General features: G+C 40.6%; 1 protein-coding gene across 1 annotated transcript; it reads left to right on the top strand.

The window, feature by feature from the left end:
- Positions 1–6,418: 6,418 nt before the first annotated feature.
- LOC311613059 (membrane cofactor protein-like) lies at positions 6,419–16,447 on the top strand (the record flags this gene model as incomplete). Its single annotated transcript, XM_084866532.1, has 7 exons — positions 6,419–6,563; positions 7,797–7,988; positions 8,862–8,964; positions 10,930–11,015; positions 12,040–12,237; positions 16,015–16,200; positions 16,443–16,447. 7 exons carry the CDS (start codon positions 6,419–6,421, stop codon positions 16,445–16,447), a joined length of 915 nt encoding a protein of 304 aa, XP_084722658.1.
- Positions 16,448–17,622: the final 1,175 nt, after the last annotated feature.

Below are 17,622 nucleotides of genomic sequence, written 5' to 3'. Positions count from 1 at the left end.
AGTGTCCCTTCGTGAGTGTGCTGTCAGGATTGCATTTCCTGCTAAAACATTTTCACCTCCTTTTGATATTATTGTAAAAAGGCTAATTCATGCAGAGTTGTTTTAGCTTTTACGACCGTCAGAAAAATTCCTGTGGGGTTGGAGGTTTAAGTTCTACAAAAAATTATAAATCTTTAAAGTGCCTCCCCTGCCCTAGTTTTATCCTATTCCTACAGTGGATTGGGAGCCAGACCCTGGATCTTTTTAAAATACCCACAGTGCCTTCATTTGAATCATATTTCATACTGTAGGACTCATGATATACATATTTTCTTTCTCTCTTTGTAGTATATTTTTAACATCACATACACACAGCAGTCCGAGTACAAAATCCTCTTGGTGGGATATTTTTACAATTTCAAATGTTTCACATAGAAATAATTTCTAAAGAAAGAAAAAACAGCTTTGTTTCTCATATTCTCTCTTTGTTTAAAACACTAAAGCATCAAGCTACTTAAAGGTTCTTAAACAAACATGAATCAAACCCTCTAGCTACCAGTCTAGGGCTCTATGAAAGGTGAAGAGGTATCTGAGCGCTGCAGCCCTGGATCCAAGGTCCAGTCCCACAACTGACCTGAGGTCCCATGTCTGCTGAGCTCCAAGTGCTGCTGCTGCTGGGCCTGGGCGACTGTGAGTAACCGGGGTATAGACTGCCATTGCTGGGCGTGTGTTCTTGAAATATGCATAAGCACCTTCAAGTTTATGAGCAAATGTTTCTCCTGTTTTAGGTGATTGGTTTGTTTTTTAAAGATTCTTCATCCTGTGTACAGGCTCCAGAAAGGAGTTAAAGTGTCACGTGGGCTAACTAATGGGCTGTGGGAGGTGCAGCAAGTGGTGCCAAAACAAGTGAAACTCACAGGAACCTTGTGGCTATGTTGACCACTACCTTGTTTTGCTCTGACTATAAAATAAAGCCTCACTTGCTGGCTGGATCCTTCTCTGTGGCCTCATCCAGGCACAGGAGATCTACCAAGCCCCAGCTATATTCTCTTTGTGTGTCTTGTCTTTAATCCTTCATCACACCCTGCCCCCCTCAGGCTCACTGAACCCTTGGCTGTGCTGGCAGGGCACAAGCTTGACTATAAATAAAGCATGTGACCAACATTTATTTAACTCTAACTTGAAGGTATTTTTTAAATATCTATATTGATATAAACTATACAGGGAGCGATTTCAAGGTGAGGAATTTGCATTTGCATTGTTAAAGGACATTCTAGGTTTAAGGAAAGTAAGCCACTCTGGTTTTCTAAAATTTACTAATGTCTGACCCAGCTAATATTGTAACTCAGAATGAACTTTTTAACATACTTTAAGAATTTGCATACATGTGCTCAAGAGAATTATTTAACTGGGTGTACTGACTTCCTGTAAGCATGCAAATTTGAGTGAGTGTGCCCACTTTTGTTCTAACCTACATGGCTTTCACCATTTCCAGTCTCATCCATGAAAGTTTGAAATGAAGCTGTGGTTTTCAAAAATCATGGCACTGCTCCGCTCCTGTGGAAAGTTAGAGCATTATGACAATCCTTTCCTTAGCCCAGCTCTTTTGAAGCATTGCCGCTGGCATTGCCGCGGCTCCCAGCAGGGCCGACACTAGCAGGGCCCATAGCAGGACGCAGGTGGGGAGCTGTATCACTTACCTCCGCCCACCTCCGGGGCTCCCAGCGCTCTGTGTGGCAGGTTGCAGGCGACTTAGCATCGCTAGGCAACCACAGCGTCCCTGTCCTGGCCCAGCCTCCTTCCACTCTCACTAAAAATCAATGGAAAATAAATTAATGCCATATCTACAAATGTGGATAATCTAAAAAGTGATGGACGTGGTCATTCAGATTGTTAATAAGATAATGGCAAAGGGTTTAAACCACGGCAGTTCCATTTGCTATTGGATGAGGTGGAAAGCATATATTCTGACCTCCTGCTCCACAACAAGGTCCGGTTGTTGTGGAGCCAGGAGGTCAGAATATATGTTGTCTGCAAAACTGTCCAGAGGTGAGGTGCTAAAACGCTTTGGCGCATGTTTGGAAGAAGTAAAAACTTTCCTGGCCAGCAAAGAGCTCACCTTTGCTGAGCTGGAACAACCAGAGTGGCTGGAAAAATTACATTTTATGGTAGACATGATAGCACATCTAAACACACTAAATACAACCCTTCAAGGGAAAGGAGGCACAGCCCTGCACATGCTGGAGGAGGTTTTGGCATTCGAGCGCAAGTTGACAGTGTTTGTCAAAGATTTACAGAGAGGTACACTGTCTCACTTTCCCTCTGAGAGAGTTGAAACAAAGTCATGATACGATAAATTTGGAATATTTGAAGTCTGCAATCACCACAATGCAAAGTTCGTTTGGGAAACGATTCTGTGAGTTCAGAGAGGAAAAAACCACATTATTCTTCCCTGTCACTCCCCTGGCGATCGATCCATCCCTATTGAATATGACTGCATTTGCAGGTATAAGTCAACCTGATCTTGAGATGGAACTGGCTGATATAGCCAACAAAGATATATGGGTGTCCATGTTCAAATGCTTGACCACTACTCTTGAGGATGTTGCCCGTCAGAAGGCCATTCTGGCTCAGAATCTTAAATGGAGTGATATTGAAAACTTTCCCAAACAGGACAAACTTGTATTCGAAACATGGAATGCTATCCCCAACACTTATATAAACATAGAAAAAGTATGCATTTGGAGTCCTGTCGATCTTCGGCTCCACATATGTATGTGAGCAGGTCTTCTCCAACATGAACTATATTAAAAACAAACATCGATCACGCCTCACAGATGACAACTTGCAAGCCTGTGTGAAAATGAAGGTAACGTCTTACAGCCCTGATGTGCAGACACTGTGCACTGAGGTTCAGGAGCAAAAATCCCATTAACCAGGTAAATTAAATATTTTAATTAGCTATTAATTTGCAAAAATATATTTTACATTGTTAAGTGAAAAAGTCTTTTTTCTTCAGATTGACAGCTAACTGCACGATCCGGTATATAGCATTAAGGTAAGAAAAAATATATGCAGTGTTATATTTGTTTTAAATGTCGCAATGGTTTTGCGGCTCCCAGGTTTTTTTTTTTTCCTTCAGAAACGGGTCCAAGTGGCTCTTTATGTCTTAAAGGTTGCAGACCCCTGCCTTAGCCTTTCAAATTGTCCTCATTCAGAGGTTTGTCACTGCTTTTCCTTACCAGAGGAACTATATAATGTCACTTTAAATGTGGTATTAATAAACTCATCTCGTTTCCTCTTGTAAAATTTACATGATAAAAGGCTAAACTTTGTCTCTTAGGAATACCAGATTTGTTGTCTGTAAACTGTTTTCCTTCCCTCTCATTTACATACCAGAGAAAATAAAGTGAAATAAGAACAGATCACATTGAGAAAGTTACCCACCCTGATTCCTGAACCTGCATCTGGGAAGTAAACACCCATGTTAGCAGGAGGAGCCACATGTGGTTACTTTATGTACCTTTAAAAAAAAAATTGTATGTTGCAATAGAAAGCCTAATACTGAAAATCAGAAACAAGCAACAGCTCTGCTCTCCTGGAATTTGGATTAGGGCATGTGGATTCAACTCTGTAATCTACTCATGCTTAGATGAGCACTTATTTAGGGTGTTTGGGGAAATGATTGGTCATTGAACATCTTATCGCCACCTGAAATGACATGGGACTCAATTATGAGAGCCTCTTTGGATAAGATCCCATAGAACCTGCTTCTCACATTTTAGTGTGTAGGTGAATCAGAAGGTGGTCTTGATAAAATGCAGATTCTGATTCAGTAGGTCTGCTGTTTGTGGTAGCTTGAGTCGTGGCCTCACAGATCGCTGATTACAGCCATGCTGTTCCAGGGACCTGTGATGTTACCTGCATGGCAAAGGGTTTTCTCCGATGAGACCTTGAGTGGGGAGGTTACCCCAGATTATCCAGGTGGGGCCCTAAATGTAATCACAGTCTCCTTCTAAGAGGAAGGCAGAGGGAGATGTGACTACAGCACCAGGCAGTGTGACCTCTCAAGCAAAATGCTGCTGGATGGAGGATGGAGGCAGGAGCCAAAAGGCAAAGAATGCAGCTCCAGAAGCTGGAAAAGGCAAGGGAACTGCTTCTCTCCCAGCCCCCTGGTGAGGGTGGTCCAGCCCACACCTTCACTTCCACACAGTGAACCAGATTTCTGACTTATGACCTCCAGAACGAAAAGAATAAATGTGTGTTGTTTTGAGACACTGTGGGCATGTTTGTGTTCCTCCAAAATCCCTGTGTTAAATCCTAATCTCTGCTCTAACCGGTTTGGCTTATGTGGATAGAGCGTAGACCTTCGAACTCAAGGGTCCCAGGTTCGAGTCCAGTCAAGGGCATGTACTTTGGTTGTGGGTACATCCCTAGTAGGGAGTGTGCAGGAGGCAGCTTTTTAATGTTGCTCTCTCGATGTTTCTAACTTTCTATCCCTCTCCCTTCCTCTCTGTAAAAAAAAAATCAGTAAAAAGTATATATTTTTTAAAATTCTAACCTCTAAGGTGATGGCATTAGGGGTTGGGGCCACTGGGAAGTTACTAGGTCAGAGAGCACATGAATGGGATTAGTGTCCCTATGAAAGAATCCCAGGAAAGGCCCTCAGCCCTCTGCCACGTGAACTTACCACTAGAAGGCACTGCCCATGAACCACAAAGCTGGCTCTCACTAGATGCCCACACTGCCAGGGCCTGGATCTTGGGCTTCCCAGCCTCCTGAACTGTGAGGACCACATTTCTGTTATTTACCAGCTACCCAGGCTGTAGCATTGTTTCTAGAGGCTAGAAGACACTGAGCCTCTCAACCTGCTGTGACTTGTTACCACAGCCTCAGGAGACCAGCCTCCAATGCTCTGGGTCCTCAGAACACACAGTGAGGAGCAAAGTCACAGAAGAGTGGTTGCCAGCCTGGCCTCCCATTAGCATCCCTGGGGAGGAGTTTGAAACAAACACCAGAAAGCAATGCCAGGCCCCAGCGCTGGGAGAGCTAAGGCAGAACCTGTAAGGGTGGCGGCTAAGCATCGCTCTGTGCAGGCTCCTTGGGTGGAACTGATCAGAAGGTGGGGAGAAGCTGTCTCAAGAGAATAAACCCAAAGTACAGCTTTTTTCTCCCGAGGAAAATAATATATATATATATATATATATATATATATATATATATATATATGTGTGTGTGTGTGTGTATATATATATATATTTGTGTATATATATGTGTGTGTATATATATAAATATATATATATGTATATATATCCAGAGAGGAAGGGAGAGAGATGGAAACATCAGTGATGAGAGGGAACCATTGATTGGCGGCCTCCTGCATGTACCCCACTGGAGATCAACCCCACAACTTGGGAATGTGCCCCTGACCAGAATCAAAAGCGGGACCCCCCCAGTCCGCAGGCCAACGCTCTATCCACTGAGCCAAACCAGCTAGGACGAGGAACATTCTTAAGCTCCTCAATATATGGAGACACTAGTCTTGCCCCGCCCCTCTACCCCCCACCTCCCCTGCTCCTCCCGAGCTATATGTTGGCTTCTCAGTGAGGCCTGGGCCAACATCTCATGTGAAGAATGATTGGGCTGGAGACTTAACACGTTATTTCCCCACAATTGTGTTCAGATTTGTGTCTCCGGCTTATTAGGAATGCCTCGGCCTTTATTGCCATAGGTGGGAATTGTTGCCAGTTCAGCCTGCAAGAGGCTGGTGAGGGCCTGAGATGGGGACCAGGCTTTGCTCCATTCCCTCCAGGGCTAAAGCACAGCCAGGGGCGGAGGCTCCACCCAGGTGGTGGCCATTGGCCCCGCCCCACTCCCCTGGAAAAGCACAGGCCACGCCCACATGCACATGACACCTTTTGGGGATTGTTGCGTCCTATAGATGCCCTCCAAAAGGCAAGTTACTCACGGTCCCTGGGCTTTCCCACTGATGTGGGGAAAATGAAGGCATCTTGCCAGCCACGCAGGACCTCTTCCTGCCGACTGGAGAGTCCCTTTTCGCGGGGCTTCCTTGGGGTGCTTTTGCTGGCCCTAGAGCTCCTGCTACCCACATGCTCAGGTAGGAGAAGGGCAAGGGTGTCAGCCCTGGAGGCGAATTAAAAAGAGGGGTTGGGTAACTGGTAAATAACAGAAGTGCGTGTGGTTGCCATGGTACCACCATTCTTTCTAACTACTGAGTTCCAGAAAAATGAAGTATAATAATATTCCGAAGGAGCTACCTGGCCAGTAAACATTCAAGTCCAACAGAAAAACAAAAACTACCTTGAGGAAAATGAAAAGAAAACCAAAACCTTGCAAAAGGTAAGGGATAGAACGAAAGCAGTCATAGGATGGAAGTTTATTAGCTCTAGCGGCTTTCATCAGGAAAATAGCAAACACTATGACTTCACACGTGTGGGATACAAAACAAAAAGCAACAAATGAAAAAAAGCAACCAACACAACTCACAGTTACTGAGAACAAAATGGTGGTTATGCGAAGGGAAGTGGTGAGGAGGTTGAAGGGAAGTGAGGGGGTGAAGGGAGGTGAGGGAAAGAGACTAAACTTCACAGGTAGAGTCTCCACATGGTCTGTTACAACTTTGTACACTTGAAATTTATATAATGTTAGTAACCAACATTACCTCTTTGGGTTTAAAAACAGTCACATAATGTTTGTGATTTGATAGAAATACAAATATATACTTTTAAAGTTTCACATCAGTCTGCCATAACACCAATTCAGGGCATAAGAGGTTCCTTGGGGATCAGCATAGATCTAGCTCCTTTCTTAGATCCTAAATCTTACAGGAGAGACCTCTGCATGCCTTTAGTCCTTCAGGACTTTACTTGATGTGTCTTCATCACATTACATACTAATTCTATCAGCTTTGTTAGTTTGTCAAGCCCACTGACAATGTAAAAGAAGAGGAATGGCCAAAGTGAATAAGGTACTATTCTAGGAAGAAAAGAAAAAAAAAATATCAAAATCTATTTAAAAAAAAATTCTAATGACATAGCAATATTGTAGCACAGTTTAAATAGCTACCTCAGAGATCTTTTGAGGCCAAGCATGATCCATTGATTAGCAAAAGTAGAATAAATTAAACTTAAAATAATGTGAAAGTTATACATTTTGACATTTCATTGACCTTTATTTACTCAGTTCACTGATGTGAAACATATCACACAAAGTCATCTATTTTAAAATATTTAGTCCATATTTTTTTTGATCTCTAAAACACACAATCCTTATTTGATAAGTCAGCACCTACCATAGCATTTCTTGAGCACTCACTGGGCACAGGGTGTAGTAGGAACAGAAGACATATGATCCCAAACCTCTAGGAACTTTCCTCCTGGGAGGAGACTGAGCCCGAAGTAACAAGTTATCATCAGTTTGTTTTTCAAACCATGGGGGAGTACTCTGAACCAGGGCTATATACTATAGGAGCCTTCTTAGGGAGGGAGTTGAGTGTGAAATAAACTTACATAATAAAAATGGGAAGGGCACATCTCTATAAATAAATTTTAAACCCAAACTATTACTGCTGTCTCTTCAATTTACTGTTGAAAGAATATTCAGGTTATTTTCAAAGAAACCAAATGCAAATAGGATGTGGTTTAAAGCAAGCATAGTTAGCTCATAATCTGGTAAAAGCCAGGCACAATCGCTTAAATTCCATGTATTTTCTACGACCTGCCTGCTGCCAGGCCATACTCCATGGCTGGTGGAAAAGAAAATACTTTAATTTCATGTTCTTATTCTCTCATGCCCAGATGCCTGTAATGACACACCAAGATACCAATCGATGAAAATAAAAGGTATTCCTCAATCCACTTATAGTGCTGGGCACAAAATAGAATATGAGTGTAGCCCAGGATACAAGCGTATTGTTCCTGCTCTTCCTGTAGAAGCTGTGTGTCAGTCTGATGGCACATGGGCACCTGCTCTCCAGGAGGCTTGCACAAGTAAGTACACAACATTTTCATCTTTATAGCTTTAAAGATTTTCACACATTGTAGATTGCATATTCCATTATTACCACCATGGCTTCCTCATGTGGATGTACATTTTAGGTAACAATGTATTTTTTCAGTCTTTGAATATCTCCAGGGAACTTTCAACTTGGCCATCAATGCTCTGGGTCCATGTGAATCTTAAGTTTGGCCATGAGTAGCAGCATGAATGGACCTCGAGAATATTATGCTAAGTGAAATAACTCAGTCAGAAAACGCTAAGCACCTATGATTTCGCTCATATGTGAGATATAAAATGAATTCTCATAGACACAGACCACAGTTTGGTGGTTATCAGAGGGAAGAGTTGGAGGGTCTGGGAGAGGAAGGGTAAAGGGGACCACATATATGTAATGGAAAAATGGTTTGACTTTGTGTGCTGAGCACACAGTGCGATATACAGATCATCCTAAATAATAAAAGGCTAATATGCAAATTGTCCCTACTGGTGGGTATTGGAATTACCAGGAGTTATATGTGTGCTGACCATCAGGGGAAGGTGGGAAACAATGGCGGGCATTGGCAACAGGGCAGGCAGCCTGGGGAAGGGAGCCCCTCCACCCGCCATCCACCACCACCCCCGCCAGCTGTGAGGGACCTTACCCATGCACGATTTCCATGCACTGGGCCACGAGTGTAACATAAACGTGTACACTTGATACCTACCTAAGCTTATGAACCAATGTCACCCCAATAATTAAAATAAAATGTAATAAACAAGACAAAACATTTCCATGGATCTAAAGCACAATGTAGAATTTTTATTTGATTCAAATCTGTTTTGGCATAGGTATAGAATAACAAATTTGAAAAATTTCCTTTTAGAAAAGACATGTCAGCAGATAAAAGAACCTACATTTGGTACAGTAGTCTATGAGAATGGAACTATGGAGTTTGGATCAGGAGCTCACTTTACATGTTATGATGGGTAAGTAAGCTGCTCCTTGGAGGAAGAAGGTCAACGTTGCTGATTCCATTTTTGGTCTGGTTCTCTTCTTCTCAAGCATTTCCATTCTGTTGATTTCATCTTGCTGTATGTGGAACAAGTTGTACTTACAGCCAGCCAACGCTTGGGCTTTTGATGGAGACTGAAAAGTTATAAAGTCAATAGAAAGAAATTTACCTTGAAGGAAAGCAAAATTGTATCGTATGATAACCATAAGTCTGCCATAGTCATTAAAAATGTAGTAATCCTGGTGACATGGTTCTACATTAAACTATATGGTAGGCTGCAGGGTAGAAAGAGAGACAGGGAGTTCATCAGTTAGCAGGAGAAATGGCAAGAACTAATGAAATGTGTGTTGAAACTTTGAATGAACTTCCAGAGCTACTTCAGAATCCTGTGAATAGAAGAGCTCTTATAGCTCCTATTCAGCAAGGGCTAGCTGACCACCAGATTTCACTGCGTCCCACTTACACAGCAGCCTTTCCGACTGCTGCCAATAAACAATTCAAAAGCAGCAAACACTTCTTCCTACCATCTGTGCACCTATCCCAGGACTAGCCCCACTTACCCTTCTTCTGCCCCCTTATCTGTAGCCCATGTAACTTCCTTCAGAATAACTTACATCTTCCTCCTCAAAGCTGTAAGAGAACCCATTATACCAGGAGGGCGGAAATGCTTGCCTTCATCTCTCCCTGCTGCTGCTGGTGGTTCAGACTGCGTGCTCCAAGACCTGGTCCTTTTTTCTGGGGAGCACATGGCTAGTCAGGAAACCTGCTCCTTCAGGAAAACCTTAGTCTGTGAAGGTTTTGTTTCACAACTTTATCCTGTTGTGGTCAGAGAAGATACATCCTTTCCAATAAAAGAGCAATATGTAGATTGACCATCACTCTAACACACCAGATAGTTGCCACCTATGGTCAAACATCCTGCCCCTATGTGGACACAAGATGGCCACCACTAAATGGCCAGCAGGGGAGGGCATTTGGGAAGCACCAGACCTGCAAGGGAGGGCAGTTGAGAGGGACGAAGCCTGCAAGGGAGGCCAGTTAGGGGTGATCAGCCTGGCAAGGGAGGGCAGTTAGGGGTGACCAGGCCAGCAGAGGAGGGAAGTTAGGCACAAACAGGTTGGCAGGGGAGCAGTTAGACATCAATCAGGCTGCCATGGGGGTGGTTAGGGGATGATCAGGATGGCAGGCAGAAGTCATTAGGGGCAATCAGGAAAGCAGCAAAGTGAGCAGTTAGGAGCCAGCAGTCCTGGATTGTGAGAGGGATGTCTGACTGCCTGGCCTAAATAGGCAGTTGGACATCCCTCAAGGCATCCCAGATTGGAGAGGGTGCAAGCTGGGCTGAGGGACACAACCAATTTCTCGCCCCCTCATCCTCCCCCGCAACACACACACACACACACAAATTTTTTGCACCGGGCCTTTAGTTGTATGATATCAATCTTTTTAAAACCTGTTGATTATTTCATATTAAATTGTGGCTCAAAGTATGGTCTATCCTGGAAGGTGTCCCGTGTGCACTTAGGAGAATTATATTTTATTCTGTGGTGCTACGTCTGTGAGATCTATTGTAGTTGATTGTGTTCTGGAAGTCCTCTATTTTCAGCCTTACTTATTTTAAATCTAGTTGTTGTGAGTAGGATATTGAAGTCTCCAAGCATTACTGAAGAAATGCATGTTGCATAGAAATGTGTATTTCTCGCTACAGCGGTCAGGCATGACAGGTTTATTTAGACACTGGTCTGGGCTAATGTGTGTTCTTATGAAGAATCTCTCCATTTCCTTACATTGCAGATTTAGTTAACACATTCAATCCCTGTCACTTCAGAAACTTTTCCCAGCAATTATGGTAGTGCAGAAAACAACCATAGAAAAGCTTCTTCGTTATTATGTGTTCTTGTTAACTGATAAAGACACAATAATCATTTCTTTCCTCACATAGTTATTATTTACTCGGACCAAAAATTCTATATTGTGAACTCTCTGGAGATACTGTGAAATGGAGTGATAATCCACCAGCTTGTGAAGGTAAGTACATTTTCTCTTTAGAATTGACAGCAGTTCTCAAATTTTATAGCCTGAGGACCCCTGTATGCTTTACAATTAAGACCCCACAAGGATTTCATGCATGTGGGTTAGTGCTATTGATATTACTTATATTGAGATTAAAGCAGAGAAGTTTTTTTTTAAGTAATTACTTGTTATTTCATGTTTAAGAACAATAAGCTCAATACATGTTAATAAATGCAACATATTTTTTTGTAAGATCAAACATTTCCAAAACAAAGGGAAGAATGTCATTGCTTTACATTTTTCTAATTGCTTCAGTATCTGGCTTAAAGAAAGACCTCCAGATTCTTTCTGTGGCATTATGAGTCTGAAGGCATTGCAAAATTTCACTGGACACTCTAAGGATGACAGTGAGAAAAGACAAAATTGTGGTATACCTGAGAACCACTGATTCAAAAAGGATGTAGCATTTCTCAACTAGCACTGAGTTTTCCTAAATCATATATTCTCATTAAATTGCCATAATTAGCAAAAGCAGCATGGCCTTACAGATACACACAAGTCTTTCATACAGTTATCTTCTATGGGTACTTTAAAAAAATGGTTTTTTTTCCTAAAATTTCATTTCTCTATTGATGGTTTGAATTGGGATAATAAAATTTTTTAATAGAAACGTTTTCCCAATAGATATTGAATTTGCGAGACCGGTTTGGCTCAATGGATAGAGCGTCGGCTTGGAGACTGAAAGGTTCCAGGTTCGATTCTGGTCAAGGGCATGTACCTTGGTTGCGGGCATATCCCCAGTAGGGGGTGTGCAAGAGGCAGCTGGTCGATGACTCTCTCTCTCATCAATGTTTCTAGCTCTCTATCTCTCTCCCTTCCTCTCTGTACAAAATCAATAAAATATATTTTTTAAAAAAGATATTGAATTTGCAAATAGATGTAGAAATCATATGTTAATGAACTTCTTGAGGGCATAATGCTATATTAATCTATTCTATTTATTTGGCTTTTCTGTTCTCTCTTTTTTCCCCTTTTTAAGAGATTGTATGTAAACCACCTGCAAAAATACCAAATGGAGATTTCACTGGTAGCTACAAGTTTGAATTTGAATACTATGAAGTAGTGACTTACAGATGTAAGCCTTCTGGTGGACCAGATGAGTATTCCCTTGTTGGAGAGAAACAGCTTACCTGTGTTGGGCATGACAAATGGAGCAGTGAGCCTCCTGAGTGTAAAGGTAATAACACTTCCATTGCTCTCCCTCTCCATTAAAAATATTGGGGGAACTTTTGCAACTTTTGAATACTTTGGCCAACAAGTGAAAACAAAACAAAACCCCCAGCCATATGTGCTTGTTCCCCTTGTTGAATTTGTATCTAATCTAATTTTATGTGCCAAATAGAATAATAAAAAAAACAACTCTACTGGTCTAGTTTCCCACTCTTCACCCTCATGTCATTGGCATTCCTGTTTGTACATTGTTAATAGCTATGTATATGCGTGAGTTACATTTTTTGGCTTGAAAGCATCAGAAAACACTAGTTTTAAGAAAGTTTTATCCTATGGCAGTTCTGGCTCAACTAAATGGTAGAGTAAAATGTAAAAGACTAACCCTGTCACCAGTAAGATTGATAAAGTCCAGGAAAAACATGCATGCATATCTTTTTAAATTGTGCTTTGCTCCATTGCACTTCACACACGCACACACACACACAGACACACACACACACACACACACACACATATATATATATATATATATATATATATATATATATATATATATCACAAATTGAATACCATAACCAGCAAAAAAAACATAACCTGCTTTATTTCCATACTCACCTATTGCTATAGTCTGAAACAAACCTGAAATATCTCAGAGGTTTACCTCTACTTAAAAAACAAGATCTAAGGCATTCGAGCATGACCTAAAGCAGGACACACAGCAAGGTATTTGACACTTGAACAAAATTAACCACTGAAAAACAGTAAAATAAGTCTTCTTTTTACATGTATATGTAACATTTTTTTTAGTACCATATACTAGGCCATATGTTTCCAAAGTGCTTTGAATTTCAAAAATTGAAATTATTTACAGTACAGTATCTTTACAATGGAATGAACATAGAAATATAAATAAAGATATCTGTAAAATCCCTAAATATTTTAAAATTATGAAGATATTTCTAACTAATCATGGATAAAATAAGGACTCATAAGGGAAATTAGAATGTGTTTTGAATTTAATGAAAATGCAATATATTGAAATACAGCAAAAGCATTGCTTAGAAGAATATTCATAGAAAATACATGTATTGGAACAAGAGAAAAGTTTGAGATCAAGAATCTAAGCTTTCACTTTAAGGAATTAAAAAGGAAGAGCAAGTTGGATACAGAACAAGAATACAGAAAGAAATAATAAAGATAGAAATCAATAAAATTGAAAAAATATAGAATTATTGAAACCAGCACGTTTTGAAACCAGATCCATTGAATTATTGAAACCAGAATTATTGAAACCAGATCCTTCTTGGGGAGGATCCATAAAATGAATAAAGCTATAGCAAGTCTGACAAACAACTAGAACACACAAATGACCATTATCAAGAATGAAAAAGTATGTGGCTGCTTTGGTTTAGTGGTTAGAGCATCAACCCAAGTGCTGAAGGGTCTCTGGTTCAATTCCTGATCCAAGGCATGTACTTTGCTTGCAGACTTGATCTCCTACCTGCTGAAGGCAACCAATAAGTGCATCATTGTCCCATCAATGATTCTCTAACTCTCTCTTCCCCCTCCTCCTTCCCTTTCACTCTCTCTAAATAGCAAGTAAAAGTATATCCTCTGGTGAAGATTTTAATAAAATAAGTTTTTTAAGAGAATATCACTAAATAGCCTGCATACATTTAAGTGACAATAAGCAAATAATATGTACAACTTTATGCCAAGAAATGTGACACTTAAATCCCACAAAGAGAAGTGCAGGACCCAGCCATCACTAGGGATTATACCAACATTTCAGTATGAACAATAGCAGCTCTACACAAACTCTCCAAGTAAATACAATGGGGCGGACAACTTCTCACCTCATCCCTCATACCAAAACCAGACACAACATAGAAATAGGCATACAAATTGTAGGAAAATGAAAATCAATATCCACTGTGAACATAGAACCAAAACTGTCAACATTGGTCTAGGTCATCTCTGCCCTGAGATACCCTCTGGCCAGAGACAGCACTCTGTGCCCAGTTCTTGTCTTGATTGAGAAATGAATTCAAATAAGAAACAACAAATAGCAGCAAAAGCAGGAGAGAATTCATTTGCAGAAAAAGGACACTCAGAACCTGAGCGGGCTGACACCAAACCAAGTGCCCTGATATTTGGGAGTTCAGAGGATTTACACCCCTAGGCTGCAATGCCCCTAGCGACAAGCAAGTGACCCTCTCCCTCATGACTCAAGAAAATATATCTTCAAACTATAAAGCTCCTTCTCGCAGGTGTATGCCACTGCTTACACCACAGCCTGGAGCAGCTCTACATGTTCTCTCCTCACAGAAAGGCCTGATGCCTCCAGTGGCTATTTTTGGTTTGTCACCTCTCACTGTATCCCCTCCAAACCCAACTGCCTTTTCCAGCTCATGTGTTTCTAGCTGCCTAGTCTAGCAAACAATTAAAATATTAGCAAGTAAAATCCTGTCATATTATAAAAATAAGAATACTATATCATAACCAAATAGGATTTATTCCCTGAAGGCAAAGTTGTTTCAAATTAAAAAATTAATCACTGTAATTTACCACATGGAGAGACAATAAAGAAGGAAAAGCACATGACCATCTTAATAGATGCAAAAAAAAAAAAAAGGCATTTGACAGAACACTGAGTCAACTAGGAATAGAAGGAACCTCACTCAATCTGATAAAAGGGACCTACAAGAATCACACAGCTAACATTCCACTTTATTTCTCATTGAGGTAGAAATGAGATAGGGATGTATATTGCTGAAACTGGTTTGGCTCAATGGATGGAGCTTTGGCCTGTGGACTGAAAGGTCCTGGGTTCGATTCTGCTCAAGGGCATGTACCCTGGTTGGGAGCACGCCTCCAGTAGGGGGTGTGCAAGAGGCAGCTGATGGATGTAACTATGAAGTTTTAACTTGATCTCAGCCTGTGAGATTACAATATAAAATGTGGGGTTTGATCTCTGAATTTCTGTCCAAAATATTTAGAAAACACGACCTCAAGTTCACTGGCCTTTTCATTTCTCCCCCATACCAGTTCCTCCATGTTGTTAATACCTGGCAACTTTCTCTCTGCATAAGTTTGCATGACTAGCTTCTTTTCAACTTTTTACCTTTGAGCTCAAGCATTATCTTATTTACAAGAGCCTTCCTTGCCCTCCTAGATCAGGGCACTAAGTGTCAGCCTAAAATTTAGGGGGAAAATTTTAATCTTTTTTTTTAAAGAGCATCAAAACTTGCTTTTGAATTTACCTGAAAATTGTATGTGGTAATCAGACCTTTTCGGAACTTGTCAGTAATGGAAAAACATATAGGAACACAATCATCTATAATGACAGTCTGTTCTAGGTGAGAAAGGGCTGTACGATGTCTCTGTATCTGTTTACCTGGAATTAAAATGCACAAATAGGCCTGGCTGTGTGGCTCAGTGGCTGAGCATTGAAATGAATCAAGAGGTCATGGTTTCATTCCTGTGTATATGTCTGGCTTTTGAGCTTGATCCCCACTAGGGGGTGTGCAAGAGTCCGCTGATCAATGTTTCACCCTCAGGAATGTTTCTATGTCTATCTCCCGTGTTCTCTCTGTAAAAAAATAAAATAAGATAAAATAAATTTAAACATTTATTTAATACACAAATAAATTATTTTTTAAATTAGCATTCTGCCTTGCAATCCTTGCCTGTTTATTCCCAGGGGAAGTGACTAATTTGCACTAGTTTTTCTTTCCACTGTTGAAACACTTCCCATTAATTCTGGACTTTCTTCACTTACCAGTGGTCAAATGTAACTTTCCAGTAGTCCAGGATGGAAAAATGGTGTCCGGATTTGGAACAAAATTTCTATACAAAGCAAAGGTTACATTAGAATGCAATGCGGGATTTCAGCTAGAAGGCAGCAACATTATTGTCTGTGGAGCTGACAACACTTGGAAGCCAGAGATCCCAAAATGTATTGTTAAAGGTACAAAGGGGGTCTTTTGTCTTTTTGTTTATATTTTATTCCTTTGACATTCAATAGCAAAGTTACAGAATAATTGGGGGGAAAAAACAGTTTTTTGAATGAACTCTGTCTCACATTCATTTCCAATACAGAGGTATGACATCAAATGTATGTTATCATAGGGTCTTAATACATTATATATATTACACAGGTATCTACATTTATGACATTTCTTATGTGTCAAATACATTTTCTTTTTTCAGAGTAAATTGAAGCATGGGAATTTCTACATAAAAATAGAATCTACAGGCATAATTCATATAAATTTCAAAATGTAATAATTTTGAAGTGATTCATCTCATTGTTGTTATTTTTTTATAGGGGCAACTACCAAAGCTTCTAGCACAAGTTTCAGTTCCTCAGGTTTAAGAGCTTTCTGCTTATATTATTTAATACCTGGCAATTTTGTTTTTGTAATCCTTTAACTATCTGGTGATTTACACTCATTCATCGTTTTTAGTAATGAAAGGAGGAAAAACATATTCACAGCCATTCTAGGTACTATACTTCGTGATCCTCCCACTATCTGCCACAGTCTGCAACATCAGAGCCAGCTGGGACATGTTATGTAAACCTTGAAAGTGTTTACTTACATATAAGAAAATTGAATGTGCTCCTCACTGGTCAATAGTAGAGTTAAAATGGGACATATTTTAAGCAGCTAGCACAAGGCCCGGCATATAGGAAGCTCTTAAGGAAACTTATTTATGACTTACAGCATCATTCCAATTAATGTTAGTGAAAAGGAAGGTCCGAGGCTTTTGTTCTTAATACGTATGCTTCCTATGTCATCAACTTAGCCATTTTATTATTCTTAAAACGACCTGTTGGCACCTTCACAAGGTGTCTTCGTGACCGAGGATGATGATGTATTTCCCGGACTACTCCCAGTTTCATTCCTTTGATGAACTGGGAAATTTCTGCTGTCTCTAGAACAACCACCTTACGTCTTACTGCCTTCTAGAATTATGATTTTTCTCTTGGCATTTTTATTTGACAATATAGGCAAATTTCCTAGCAATGGAAAGGCAGGAGAAGTCCTTAAGTAATGAAGTGAAATGGGGGACTTCTTGTATAGACTGCTGGCTCTCCTTAAGACTTAGGAGATGATTTTGCTATGAGGGAACAAACTGTCTTCCTGATGTCAGTGCTGCTGTCTCTGGCTTCTCTTCGTTTTCAGCAGAAATGAGAGACAAGAGAAACACGGTAGTCACCACTTATCCATGGCTTCACTTTCTGTGGTTTCAGTTACCCACAACCATGACCTGAAAAGATTAAGTGGGGAATCCAGGAATAAGTAATCCATAACTTTTATATACGTGCCATCCTGAATAGCATGGTGAAATATCACACTGTCCCACTATTTCTCACCCTGGCCAAGAA

Source organism: Pipistrellus hanaki (genome assembly GCF_964339955.1).
Source record: "Pipistrellus hanaki genome assembly, chromosome: 18".
NCBI classification, from domain to species: domain Eukaryota; kingdom Metazoa; phylum Chordata; class Mammalia; order Chiroptera; family Vespertilionidae; genus Pipistrellus; species Pipistrellus hanaki.
Note: the sequence above shows the minus strand (reverse complement) of the source record. Positions and strands in the feature narration are given on the sequence as shown.